This window comes from Miniopterus schreibersii (assembly GCF_964146895.1).
Source record: "Miniopterus schreibersii genome assembly, chromosome: 11".
In the NCBI taxonomy this organism is placed as follows: Eukaryota; Metazoa; Chordata; class Mammalia; order Chiroptera; family Miniopteridae; genus Miniopterus; species Miniopterus schreibersii.
The window spans coordinates 54,874,557-54,889,759 of NC_138111.1; the positions used below are offsets into that span (position 1 = coordinate 54,874,557).

The 15,203-nt window shown below is 42.8% G+C and overlaps 1 protein-coding gene across 1 annotated transcript in view; it reads right to left on the reverse strand.

Annotated features, from left to right (window-relative positions):
- Positions 1 to 15,203, reverse strand: part of SAXO1 (stabilizer of axonemal microtubules 1) — an 80,525-nt gene that overhangs the window by 22,866 nt on the left and 42,456 nt on the right. Inside the window, exon 2 of the mRNA XM_081150765.1 lies at positions 1,975 to 2,154. Within this exon, the coding sequence (XP_081006891.1) occupies positions 1,975 to 2,154 (180 nt within the window). The remainder of the gene's footprint in view (positions 1 to 1,974; positions 2,155 to 15,203) is intronic.

Below are 15,203 nucleotides of genomic sequence, written 5' to 3' on the forward strand. Positions count from 1 at the left end.
GGGTGATATGTTTATTGTTGTAAGTGACATGAGGCCAGGGTAATTTAGGACAGGTCAGAGGGGAAGTTTTTGTTTTGCAAAGCACCATCGGGAGGCCGGAGGGCCTGCGGGGCTCCATCTGGGGCTCAGAGCCAGGTGAGGAGCAGGGCTCCCGCCCCAGAGAGGGTTTATCCTCACTCTCCTCAGCTTGTGGCAACAACAGAAAGCATTCCTCAGACGCAACCCTCAAGTACCCTTTCCTGTATTTCCAGGACATGAAATAGATCCCTAATCTAACATCATCTGAAGCTGTGCTGTAGTTGACATTCGCAAGGTGCTCGTTATTTCCTGTGAATTGGGTATAAACAGATGAGAAGGCTGCTTGCGGTGTTTGCAAGCCCGTCCTCAACACAGCTCTCATCCTTTACTAGTCACATGTCTCTTACACACATGCCGAGGACTTTTCATTCATGTTGACCAAGGTTTCTTAAAAGAAAAAGCAATGTTCCGGAATGGTCCACATCTCTTATTGTGGTCTTTGGATTCTTAGAAACTGAGAATGCTATTTTTTTTTCTTGGTAAAATGAAGCCCAAACTTTAAGGTTCATATTGTTTAATAAGTCGTAGGCTTAAAAACAGGTTGCATAAATTACAATTTTTTTCAAGAGGGGCCTGGAAACCTTGAGCTTAAACCAAATCATTTAAAAGAACTGCTTAGCATGAAAGTGAACAGATTCAAGACAAGCATCAGACAAGGAAGGCACTCGACTCCCTGCCATTGTCAAGCTGCTCCATCCAGTGGGTCCCTCCAAGCTCAGGAATCCTTTGTCGCCATTTCTCCCCTCAGCTCCCCTTGTGGGTCTTTTCTGCGCCATAACCCAGACAGGGACTTCTCCCTTTGAATCTGAATGATAGCTTTTTCAGTGGGAACACTACACCTCCAGTCCACAATCTGAACAGAGGATGTTCCCAGGCCCATCCTGGGGGTAACCTGGGGGCGCAATGAATTAGAGCCGTTCTGCTTAGCCTGGGTCATCTGGGACCTTTACCACAAAGGCACAGAGTTATGAGGCACAGGGAGGACATTTCCCAGGTCTGGAGCACCTGAGATGTGCAGGCACCGTGCTGGAACCATTTCACCTCCACCTCACAGCAATCCTGCAACAATGAGGGATGGCACGGGCAATGAATGTGTCCATCCTTCAGGTCTCATCTGGGACTAAGCTATGCAACCTGAAAGGCTGCCCAACTGCACTCAGAGATGCTTCTACTCCACTGAGTCACCAGTTGCAAGTTACCACCCGGCAGCAACTAACTTGAGTTGTCAATGGCAGGCTCTGTTAGAGTCTTGCAACACGTGAAACAATCCTGAGATTGATCACTTTCCCCCAGCCCCTCAATACATACACCTCTGCAACCCGAATACACTGAGCCCCGCGGTTCAGTCTCTGCACAGAACTGGACCTAAAGAATCAGTTTATAAGGCAAGAGTAATTTAAGTATGTCTTCTTCATATTCTTGAAGAATATTCAAGGGGACCCCAATTCAAAATCTATAGCATAATTTCAAAACAGCCCTCTCTTCCTCTATTATCAAGTCCTCTGTCACCAGTGCCAACATTACCACCACCACCCAAGCTGACCAGGAGCTCACCTGCCAAAGCCCAAAACTCCTTTTTCAGCAGCAGCTTCTTCTTTCCCTCCCTTTATTGCTTTATTTAACCTTCAACCCTTTTTATGTCGATCAATTTAGCCTTCCCCCTCCCTTCTCTCCCCACGCTCCACACAAGAACCCTTTCTCTTTCAGAGAAGATTGGAAAAACTGAACAGGCTAATCCACCCAGGATTTTTCTTTCAGAGATACGGCAAATTAACATCAAGACATTAACAGCATATGCTGACAGTGCACATTAACGCAGTACTGAACATCATTGCATTAATACTGTACATTAGTATCACACACTGCTCCACGAGTGGTACACGCGCACTCACTCACCTCGATGTGCTCAGGCCTTCCATGGGTACGGCCCCTTTCTGGTACTCCAGCTTGGGCTTGAAGGACTCTCTGGGCAGGTACGAGTGATAGATAGGGTAGTTCTCGGTGTATTCGGAGAGAAGACATGGTTTCTCTGTTTTATCATAAATCTTGGTAGGGAGATGTGGACAATGATGCCGCCTATAAAAACACACGTAGTCAAGTTGGTTACCTTCTTGAGAAAATGGTATCTGGTTTGATAATGCTACCTTCTCAAAATGTGACCCAGACTATGAAATCATAGCTGCTGTCATTGAAAACAGAAGTTTAACCCTTCCTTTTCTCTACTGAACTATGTAAAGTCGCCAGAATTTTTTAAACAATCTGTAACTGCAATTGGTTAATTGTCAAAATTCCTTGGATCATAAAATTACACATGAGCATGGCTGATATTCAGCCGTTACACATGCCCTACTGCTTGTTTAAATACTTCCCTGCCAGAACAGTTCAATGGTTGTGGCCCCTGAGCCCTCTGAGTACCAACTCAGCTGCCCCAGGCCCTCCCCTGACACCTCCCATCACCCAGCAATGAAGGGCTTACCCCCGACCTAGCAGGGTGCTCCGAGGCTGTGCTCTGGGGTCGGGCTGCCTTTCCTCGTTGGCTCCTGGGTCAATTCCGAGTATCACCCTTGCACACGGTGGCACACTAAATGCCACCGACCACCTGAGACCATTTTCACATTGAACGTCTCCCTCCCTTATTCTTTCAGGCCTCACCTCAACTGCTGCCTCCTGATTATTTATACCTAAAATACACCTCACTGCCCCTCCCCCTCACAGTTTCTCTCACCACCCCATATGCCTTTCTCATCACTTATTGTTTTCTTAATTGGCGTGTTTGTTGGTGAGTTTGTCTATTGTCTGTCTCATCGATCAAGCTCAGGACCTTCTCCGTCCTGATCGCTGCTACATCCCTAGTACCTCATACCCTGCCTGGCACACAGCAGGCACTCAATAAACATTTATTGAATGACGGAATATATAAATGAATGATTAAATAAACTCTGTGCCTCAATATGCAAGTGATAAATAAGTAATAACTTGCAGTTATACTTTATAGTGAGCTTTTCATTTTACATGCTAGTAATAAATTAACTTTATTCTACTAACTGCTGAACAAAGGGCAGCAATTTGAGCTCTCAAAAACTAAGGAGGGCATCAATTATTTGTGTGCCCACCTACAATCCTTAGGATCCAGTTGGGGCACCTCTAGTCATCAGGCACAAACACATCAACAAAACTCCACTAGTGATTTCCAACTTGGTTATATCGAGGAATGGCATGGAGCCTGGCCAGTGTGGCTCAGTGGTTAAGTGTCAACCCATGAACCAGGAGGTCCCAGTTCAATTCCTGGTGGGGGATATACCGGGGTTGCGAGTTCGATCCCCAGTAGGGGGTGTTGCAGGAGGCAGCCGGTCGATGATTCTCTCTCATCATTGATGTTTCTCTCTCTCTCCCCCTCTCCCTTCCTCTCTCTGAAGTAAAAAAAAAAAAAATTTAAAGAAAGGAATGGCATGGAATTATTATAACATTTTTTACACTGAACTGATTTTAATTACAGAAACTAAAATGCACAGCACTCTGGGGCAGTATATAGGGAAGGACAGAAGGAAAGAAAGAGAGAGAGAAACAAACATCCAGAGACTTCACCACTCTCTCCTTTAAAGCTGTTTTCCAGGCAACAATTAGTTAAAAGTTCAAACCCCTACATAAACGTTGCTGCCACCGGTGTTGTTACTGGGTACCTCTCTTCAACTCTCCAACCCCCAGAGAAAAGATCAGCACCTGTACTGTTCATATGAACACAACTGCATATAAACAGATATCTCTATTTTCTTCTCATTGGTAGATTTCTGTCTTGAAAATCTGAAACATGTTATAAACTTGTCACATTTACTTTTTATTTTTGTGATCATAAAAGTGTTGTTGATTCATGATGACTATTTTAGGTTTTCCTAATTACTTAGAAGGAAATCTTCCAGAAATATTCTGTCTTTATACTATGACTGTCTGAATTTCACAGCATTAAATATGCTCCATAAAAGTTTAGTTTTCCTCTTTCAAAATGCACATTGTTGGCATTTAATACACAAAGATGAACATGTATTTATATCATACACTTAAGAAAGTATCTCCTAATTATAGGAACATAAGTTGAGTGCTTTAATCTTCTGTCCACTTAAGATAAATTGTTGTGTTTCATAGTAAACAAAATAACCATTTACTACAATATAAAATCATTAGCTATTATTTCCATTTCTGTGCTCACGATCCACTCAATTATCTGAGATTTCAATCTGAGCCTATTAATACCCTATTATTTTAAGATTCCTACAAACCTCAAATCAAAAGCCAAGAACTCTGCTGACTACCAAAAACGTCTTTGCAGATACATTTTATTCACCCACACTCTTTGACAGAAAAGTCAAGATTTTATTAAGGATAATAGATTCAGGCACTTGCAATAAAACAGACTCCACAGACACAGCCATATTTTTCCTCTCCAGTGCCCATGTTTTTTAAACCAGTAAAACGTTGCTTTTATATAATAACCCCCTTTCTATATTGTTACTTTTTAAAACTGTAACATACTGTAAAGGCTTATTCCAAAAGAAAAATCAATTTCATGGCACAATACATTGTGATTGGTATCATGAGAAGGGATTTTAGTATAGAAAACGTTTGCATCCAGACATTGATGTTCCATTAAATGGAATTATGTCTAATATATATTTATAGGGCAGATTTTATTTATTTGACTCGTTGCTAGTTAACTAAAACCGTGTCTTACTTTGAAATATTAAAACCCTTATTTCAAAGTAAGTATTTCATTGCCGGAGTTCACTCCAGGGGTCGCCTCCTGTCCTTGCCGGGACCCGCACACCCTGAATATCCCTCTCGGGCCACCAGACACCATGGGTTCTCCTCGCTGGTCTTCCTCCAGGAGTTCCTCAAGGATAGAGACCAAGTCTGACATCTCTGTGCTCTGGAAGCTAGCCCAATGCCTGACATATTTATTTAATAGATGGATGAACAGTTGGGTAGTATATAGGAAGATAAACCACTGAAAGATATTTACAAGAAAATGAATTGTTCTAACATTAGTAAAGGGAAAAGTCAGACTCTCAGTTTATATGATCTAGATAGTGCCAAAAGAAAGTTTATGGAACCACTGTACTTGGGGTATTTAAAAGGAGTCTAGAAAGTAATGAACCAAAGAAATGAGACCTCTTCAAGCTCTCTGATGGATCATTTTAGGAGCTGCCGTGGCCACCTTGCTCAGGAGGACACTCAAACAAGCCTAGACGGGGCCAACGGGCAGCAAAGGGAAAGGGGAGGGAGAAGGTGCTTTAATCTATCAGAACTCTGAGGAGTCTTTCCACTCCAGGCTTTACGAAAGAACCAGAAGTTAAAGGAAATAATCTTGACGTTTTCTGATACATGGTAAAGGGAGAAGTAGAGACCTTTCAATGGAACCCAGAAAAAGTAAAGCAGTAATTGACTTCAAGCTGGAATCATAGAATTTTAAAATTAAGAGGCCAGGAAAATATCTGATCCAATGTCTCCACTATGCAGATGAAAATTCTGAAGCTCAGAACAATGTACATGACCTAGCCATAGTCAGAACCTAGCTCTCTCTCTCAGCTGAATGACCAGGTACATTTCCTGACACGCACCTAACTCGAGCCATGCATGACTCAGGTAAGCCTAGAATGGATGGCAGAACTTTAAGGATACAACAAGTACCTCTAGAGTAGTACCATCCGATAGAAAGAGAACGCCAGCCATGAACGAGAACCACATATGTCATTTTTAATTTCAAAGCAACCACATTAAAAAGGTAAAAGGAGGCAGGTGAAATTAATTTTAATATTTTAATTTTAACCCAATACATTTAAAATATTATCGTTTCAACATGTCATCAAATATAAAAAATATAGAGGATTTTACTTTCCCACTATGTCTTCAAATTCCAATATGTGTTTTACATCAACAGCACATCTCAATCAGGACCCCACTTCAAGTGCTCAACGGCCACAGGCGGTGGTGGCTTCCCTACTGGAAAGCACAGGGTTAGAATCTGAAGGCACACACAAAAGAGCCCCGAGCACATGAGTGCTGACAGTTTTCCCCACATGTAAACAAGTAGAGGAAAGACAGAGATGCTTAGAAATATTTTGGTTAATATGGTATTTGTCTCTTTTTTGAACTCTCTGACCTGCCTTCATGTGACACAATCAGAGGCATTAAAAGACATGAAAAATTGGAGTTTTCCGTAAGCTCCTTATGCTACAGAGCTGAGCTTTAGTTTTATGCACCTGTAATGCTCCCTGGAACTTCTCTCTCTCCTGCCACTTCCACTTTTCCAAAATGCTTCCCTTTCTTCAAGGCCCATCTTAAATGCCATCATCACCACCACCACTACCCCCAAGAAGCTAACTGATGATCCCACTGCCACCTGTTACTAGCTGAGACTCTCCTTTTTCTCTAAGTGCCCATGGTGTTGCGTCCCTACCTCTTTTAGAACACTTTATCTTCTGTGCTGCCTAGCACGGTCCTCTACTTACAAACTTCCAGGTTCAGAATTTTCACGGTTGCAAACAGAACTGATCATCAGAACAAAAGCATGGCAGCTCTCCCTGCCACCAGCATGAGCAGCAGGAATAACAGTAGCTAGCATATATAACTCTGGACTTTTCAAACAAATGAACGTCCAACAGCCTTTAGAACCTAACCTAAGAAGAACAGCCTCTATGGAAATCCATGACTTGTCTTGCCTCATTGTGGATCCCCTGCTTAGCCTAGCCTCATGGGGGGAATGAACAAGGCTCTCCTTCACTCCAGGAGGCACAGCGCATGGTAGAAAGGGACTTTGGAGGCAGGAAGATCTGGTTTCCAGTCCCAGTTCTGCCACTGACTGCTTGTGCAATGTTGAGAAAATTAATAACTTAATTCTTCTGAACTTCAATTTCCTCCTCTGTAATATCTTGGAAACAATTTGTACTACTTTAGTATTCTTACGTGGATTAAATCAGCTATCAGAGATTTAAATGTCTAGCCCAGTCCAAGGCATGCACTCTAATTAATAGGCTATGTTTACTATATACCGCATGGGCTGATTTTTATATATTATCCAATCTAATCCTCACAGCACTGTGAAGAAAGCACCATTACTATTCCATTTACAAACATGAAAACTGAGGTTTAGGAAAGGTTATCTCACTCAAGGTCACATAGCCAGAGGGTGATGAAATCAGGATTACAACCCCAGGTCTTCTGCCTGATTCCAAATCCTGTGCCCCCTTTTTTTTTTTTTTTGCAATCCTCACTTGAGGATATTTTTTCTATTGATCTTTAGAGTGAGTGAAGGGAGGAAGGAGGGAGGTGGGGGGAGAGAGGGGAGAAGAGAGAGAGAGACATTGATGTGAGAGAGACACATCGACTGGTCGCCTTCCGCAGGCACCCCAACTGGGGAGCGGTGATTGAACCTGCAACCAAGGCATATGCCCTTGACTGGGAATAGAACCCACATTTGAACCTACAACCCTTCAGTCTGCAGGCCGATGCTCTACTTACTGAACCAAACCGGCCAGGGCCAAAGCCGTTGCTCTCTATCACGGCCATATACTGTGTGGCTTGATGGGATGCCAGCCTGTACCATATACCTCTGTGACTTGGCTGCTTTGATATACCTAAGGGCAGTCAATTAATTGGCAGTACTCAGGCCTTCCCCTTCCCCATCCCCTTAGCGACACTCATAGAGTCTTCCGAGGCAGAACACTCTCCCCTTTCCTGCAGACCTGAAACAATTCTAATACACACCAACAAATATATACAATTCCAAAACCTCTTTAAAACTCTGACCTTTACACAGTACTTTGTTCACTGTCTAAACAAGGGATATCATTACATAAGTTAATAATAGCAACAACCAAGAAAACAAAGACTATGGAATTCTGAATCTGGAAGGACCCCAGAGATCAGCCAGCCCTACAGCTTCATCATACAGATGTGGACACTGAGATCAAGAGATGAGAGTTACTGCCCAAACCCACACAGCTGGCCAGCAGCAGCACTCACCCCAGGTCCCCTAGCACCTCCCACACAATTGACTTCCATTAGCAATCCAATTTAAAACTCAAAAGTTCGGGCTCTTAAAGGATTTTCAGCCTGCTTTTCCCTTTTCCCAGTAGTTGGAAGCCTGTGACCTGTCACAGCTGCTGTGCGAGGGAGGAAAACACTCAGAGCAGAAAATGCATTCTTCGTCTAGGAGAGGGGAAGGTGCCAAGGATCACCGAGGCTCAAGTCCTAAAGGTCATCACTTCCAGCCAATAGCTTAAAACCCTTCTGGGGTGTCTGGAGTAACACTGAGATCCTAGAGGCAGGGTCTGCCCAGTGGAGGATCCGTCTCGGCCTGAACAGCTCAGAGCCAAGTCAATCAGCCTCTGGGGGTGGGTAAAGCCAATGCTATTCCTGAAGTGCCTTGTTCTCGCATATTTATAGTATATCCAGAGGCAAAGGGACAAGTGAAAATGCTTTTATGAACTGCAATTAAGACGTTTTTGAACATGCATATATTTAATGCCAATCTTGAGACAAGACAACTCATACTTCCTATCTCTTCTATTTAGGTCTTTAATAAATAAAAAAAATCAGTGAGAAATCTGAATAACTCCAGCTTATATTCTGCCAACAGTGCTAAGGAATCGAGCAGGGATTATAAACTAGAACCTTCAGTGGTTATTAATCCTTGAGGAGACCAGATCCTGGGTAACAGAAAGCAGACCCAAACCTTTAAATATGCGAGAACCTTAAAGACTATCAGATACTAATATGACAAATAGATGCAACTGATGTACCAACTAGCAGCGGCTGCGTGGGGGTTGGGGGTCCACATTGAAAAAATCCATAGGTCCAAGCAAGTTTAGTGAGAAAGACCATCTTGGCTGATTAGCCATGTCTGTCAAGGGTGCCAGGTTAGAGAGGTGGGGATGGGTGATAAATACGTGAATGAATCAATCAACAAAAGGGAAGCAAAGAAAGGAGGAAGTTCTGGTAGAAGTTCCCTGGCAACGCTCCCCCCAGAACCTTGTTCCTACCCCAAGCTCCCTCACTTCCTCCAAGGAGGCCTTCCTGGACCCCAAAATCAGGCCATGCTCACTCTGCTCTTCCCCTGTTCACACACCACATGCCTGCAGCCCCCTACACAGTGCGACTTCCCGCAGCCAGGTCTGGGAGACCACTGCCTCCTGCATGCATGGCACATGATGGGCACTCAGTACAACTGCTCAAAGCAGGAGAGAACAGGGGCCAGAAGCACAAGGTGCAAGTTCTGTCCCCTGTGGCCTACTCCACACTTACAAACTGTTAAAAAAAAACCGAGCAGCCAAACCCGTTTGTTTACCCTTGTGGTGCGGCACTTTCTATGTAAACAGAGCCTAGACACTGGCTTTAAAAGCCAATCCTTCAGTCTGATACCAAATCACACACATTCATAATCTGAGGGAGATCACAAATCTAAATGTTAAAAAGCTAGAATTACGTTTTAGAGGAAAGCACAAGAAAATATCTTTGTAACTCAAGGGAAGGCAAAGATGTCTTAGGTCACAGAAAGTAATAACCATAAAAGAAGGAACTGGTAAGTTAAACATCGTCAAAGCCAAAAGCTCCTGCTCAAAGATACCATTAAGAAAATAAATAAGCAAGCCACACACTTGGAAACAAAATTTGCAAGACGGAGATCTAGCTATCGACTTTTACCCAGGATATATCAAGATCATCCATAACTCAAAATTAAAAGGGCAAAAATATAACAAGCAAAGATTTGAACAGACACATCACAAAAAGATATACAACTGGCCAACGACATGTACAGAAGTGCTTAACATCATGAGTCATCAGGGAAATGCCAAGTTTAAACCACAATGAGATACCACTACACATACACAACAGCTAAAGTTAAAAAGACTGACAAAACCTATGCTGGCAAAGTGAACAACTGGAATTGTCATTCATTGGTGATAAAAACGTAAAATGGCCCAAACCAATTTGGCAAAATATATGTATGGCAGTTTCTACATGCCGGGTGTCCTCCTAGCCCAGCAATCCCATTCTTAGGAATTTATCCAAAAAAAATTAAAACTGCTCAGCCGGGCGGGGCTCAGCAGTTGAGCATCGACCTGGGATCCAGGCGATCGGGGTTCAATTCCCGGTCAGGGCACATGCCCCGGTTGTGGGCTCGATCAATGACTCTCTCATCACTGATGTTTCTATCTCTCTCGCCCTCTCCTGTCCTCTCTCTGAAGTCAATAAAGATATATTTTTTAAAAAATAAAATAAAATAAAACCATACATTCATCTAAAAAGGAGTTGAACAAGAATGATCATATAATCCAAAACTAGAAACAGCCCAGGCATCCATCAATGGAAGAATAAACTCTGGAATAATTATTCATATAATCCAAAACTAGAAACAGCCCAGGCATCCATCAATGGAAGAATAAACTCTGGAATAATTATTCAATGGAATACTACTTGGCAGTGAAAAAGAATTACTTGCAGCCACACGACATCAGACACACAACAACACGGATATATCTCAAGAACCTTCTGCTGAGTGGAAGAAGAAACAATCACAACAGTACATACTTTATTATTCTATTTATAGGAAATTCTAGAACAGAAGGAACTAATCTTTAGTGGAAAAAAATCAGATCATTAGCACTGGGAGAGAGAGAAGGGATTGATTGGGAAGGGGTGTGCAGGAACCTTCTTGGGTGCTGGTATGGTTCTATGTCTTGACAGGGATTTGGTTTACACAGGCACATGAATTTGTCAAAACTCAGCAGATACGCCTCAAGATTTGTTTATTTCATCATAAATTTACCTTGAAAGAAGAAATAGATATCCAATATCAAACTTTTATTAATGATATGAATGCTGAACTATGCAGGGGAGAAGTTTACTGATCTCAGTGATTTACTTTGAAATACATAAAAAAGATGGATGGATGGATAATGGCATGAATAAATGGAGAGATGTGTCGATGTCAATGATAGGACCTGGGCAGCAAATTTACAGCATTCACTTTAAAATTCTTTCAACTTTGTTGTATGCTTAAAATTTCTCGTAATAAAATGTTGGGGAGGAAAAAAAGCAAGAAAAAGTTTCTAATAATCTCCGATCATAGTTTTGTGGTTAGGTAAGAAAGTGTCCATACTTTTAAAGCATAATGAGGCATGTAGGGGTGAAATGACAAGGCGTCCGGAATTAATGGATGAACCAAATTTGGCAGAATATTGATAATTATTGATGCTGGGAGATGTGTACATGGGGATTCACCACTCTATTTTCTTTTTTGAAGATTCAAATTTTTTTAATTAGAGAAATATTAAAACAAATCCATAAGAGGTAGACCCAACATGAAACAAGTGTGTATCTGCTTAAGCAAGAGTTCCCTCGAGGCTAATACGGCTTTAGTCCAACCACCTGGGACAAAACAGGATTTTGATTTAAGCTGATGATAAATACAGAGCCAACAACCAGAGGAAGCTTCTCTTCTCACACGCAGAAGTTTGTCAGCTGCACTGGGCTTGTTCCCACATGGCCTTGTAGTGTCCTCCAGCCAAAAAGCAGCAAGCTCCCATACTTAACTGGAGTTTTGCTCTCTTCTCAAGAAATCTAGAAAGTACCCTGTGAATTTCAGATGAAACCCAACAGCTGTGCTAAACAAATCTTCCCAAGGCTCTCTTCCAAGCATTGCAAAAAACAACCCAAGCCCCTTTAATCTTTATCTTAAAGCAATAATTGTCCTTGACCCACCCACCTCACCCTACCCAAGCCTGAGCTGCTTACATAGCACTCTGATTATTCTTATCCCAGCATTTACCCCACAATGTATATTTTGTTTATGTCCTATCCCACAATACTTTTTAAAATGCTTGTTTATGTGTTGCCCAGACTAGCCTCTTTGCGGGGGAGGGTATCATTCACGACTAGAAAGCCAGTAAGCACCGTGTCTGCAACGCCTACATGCTCACTAAAATGTTTTTGGATGGCTAGATGAACAATTTGCGAAACATGTACAGTTCACAGAGCTTTCCCATGTGGTCTCATGTTGTTCTTCCTGCACCCGGGCAGAAATTATTAAATTCCCACCAATATCCCAGAAGAGAAAGCAAGGCCAGGGGGTTCAAGATTTGCTCAAGCCCACAGGACATAAGTGGGTAAAACCAGGACAAGTGCCAGTTTTGCCGATGCCTTGAGACGCTCTTTTCATCCTATCAAATTCCTTTCTGAGGAAAATTCCAGCTGATTATTCAGAATATGAGACACTTCTCTTTCCACAATCACAGCTTGGGGCTGTGGCCTCTGACCTACTGCATTTAAGAGTAAACACAACCCAATGAGCATGAATCTTACTTGGGGAGCAAGGAGCGTAAACAGTTGGATAAACGCCACTGCCCATAAAACCCCAGATGTCTGGCTTAATGTTTCAGCATGTTAAATAGATCAGATAATTAATTAAGGTAGAAAGACAACAATTATGCTATACACCATGTTCATTTCCACCAGCCAGCTGACATCAACCATTCAGCATGTACTCATTTGTTTCATAATTTCTCCCTCCACACATGCCTCGCTCCTCGTTTCACATACATAACAATGAAGGACAGTGTTGTCACAGCCTCTTCCTTGGGGATAATCAGGGACTGGCTAGGATTACCCCGGGCTGTCATCTACGAGCTCAGATTACCCCAAGCAGTAGTTCATAAAAGACAACTCCTCCTCTTCTCGCTTCAAGTTCTCGGGGAAAGAACTGAAGTCCTGGGTGGCTCTATAAATGAAACCCTGGCCATCGGCTAAGGTCACTCCCTACTCAAACCTGTCACCGTGTACACCCACCACTGCCGGGACTTCTGCTTTCAACTGCAGCAAATGAACGGCGGCAACTTGCATGGGGCCAAAGGTCCAAAGAGCAAGAAGTACCCCAGGAGCATCTGCACTCCGCCTTCTTCAGAAAAGTGTCCCAACGTCCAGACATCCCATCTCTGGGGGACAGTCATGCTTTTTCCAGAGTTACTGACATGACTGGGACCTACCAAGAGTCTTGTGAATTACTGTGAATTACCAGGCACTTCACGGTGTTTCTAGAGATCCCACTGCCTTGAGCTCCAAAACTTGGTGCTCAGGTATTTTAGCCCCCATGTCCGATTTTCAATGCCAAGGTCTCTCTGTGTCCAAATTTCTGGGGCCCTTTTCTACCCTAGACATAGACCTGTCTCGTGCTGTGGGTAATGGAGAGGAAGGAGCTCCCATGAGCCCTCCCCTGCCTCAGTTTGACCTGCCCCAGGCCTCCTACCAATACCATTCCCCCTGACTAGCCACAGAAAGGAGCAGGTTTGCCCCGCACATCAGCAAGTAGCAGCACGAGATGTGCAGACAGAAAGCTCCGAGCCTGGCGGCCAACGCCTAATTCCAACAGTGAGAATTTTCTCCACGGCTAGCTCGTGAGCTACCGGCTCTACCGTCATAAACCGAGCGCTATTCCCCCCGGCCCTCTGCTGCTTGCTTCAGTTCCTGAAACCTTCGGAATCCCAACCAATATCCAAATTTCAACAACTGTTATCGTCTCCATCAGAAAAGATTTTCCAACGCTAATCCGCATTTTTTTTCCTCTGCCTCAAACGAGCTATTCAAAATTTGAGCCAAATCTCCTATAATGTCATTAAAGAAAAATAATTTGCACAATGAGTGGAATGATTTTGGAAAAATAGCTTATTGAACTAAATGTATTCCTTCGTGCACCATAAATATTTTAAACAAGCAGTTGATTCTTAGGGACTGATGTCACTGTTATAGGACACCTCCTTCCCCCTCCCAAAAAAAGCAGGAGGCTGCACTTCAAGTCTAATTATTACCACAACTGAGCAGCTGAAACGAAATTCCTCCACTGTACTGTGTGTTCATAATTCAATATATCAAAGTGGTCTTTGATTTCATTAATAATTTTTCTCTATTTCTCTTCAGATGTTTAGCTTCAAGGGAAATTTTTTAAATTGCCTCTTTCCAACTGTACTTTCAATATAGCCTTATCTCTAGAAATTAAAGTTTACTGATAGTAACTTTATACTCCGTGTGAAACCATTCAATGAAATGCATTATAAGATGTTAAAGGCCACGTGCTCTCTTACCTATGAGCAAATATCTTGCGTTATAATGACTGCCCAGTAACCACTAACAGAAGATCCAGGTTTTGCTTCTGCGCTTGACAAACACACAAAGATTTCTGGCATAAAGAACCCAGTTACAGAAAGTGTGCTTTTTTTTTTGGTTTATATGTTTTAGCTAAAATCAGAACTTGTTAAACCCCTTGGGCTTCTGGAAGAATGCAGAGGATTTAAAGAGCATTTCTTGCTAGACCTCCCAGATGCTGGCAAAGTTCTACGGAATGAGGAGGTGTTAGGAGAGAACAGGCAGATATACACACACAATGGGTGTTAACTCCATTCTTGATTCCTGGTAGAGGAGAGACTTTCACAAAAAGGAGATCCATGAAAATAAAATTCTTGGCCCTCTAATCTTTGTAAAGTAACCCTCTTCTCTCTCTCCTCAAATCATTGACGAGACAAACACCATACATTTCTGTTGCCTATGGTTCATAAAGGTATAAAATTTGTACACCAATAGATTTGTACACTTTCAAAGATAACAATATGAAGAGTTAACAGTTACTGAGCACTGACCAGGTACCAGGCACTGTTAACTCTTTATGTGTATTATCTCACTTAACCTTCACAGTAACCAGAAGGCATACAAAAGACTCAAAACTTAAGGTTGTCAGAAAGCCTGTAGAAAGCCTGGGGCTGCAAAGGATGGTCAGGGAACCAGCTCAGCTGCAAAAGGCTCACAGGGCATTCATGAGGGAGTAGAGTGGGGTCTTCGTCTCTGAATCTCTAAGCCTGAGATGTTGTCAAGGGTAGGAGTCCCCCAGCTTTGACCAAATTCCATTTCTTTCCTCATACTCTCCCCTTTTGATCTTCCCCTATCTCCTCTGCTCCTCTTGGTGGCCCACACTAAGGCCCGAGTCCTTCAGGACCTAAGTCAGAGACCACTCCAACACAGAAGACACTCAGGGAGGCAAAGTTCACTGACAGAGCATAGCATCACCAGCCTCCGGTCCTGCGAAT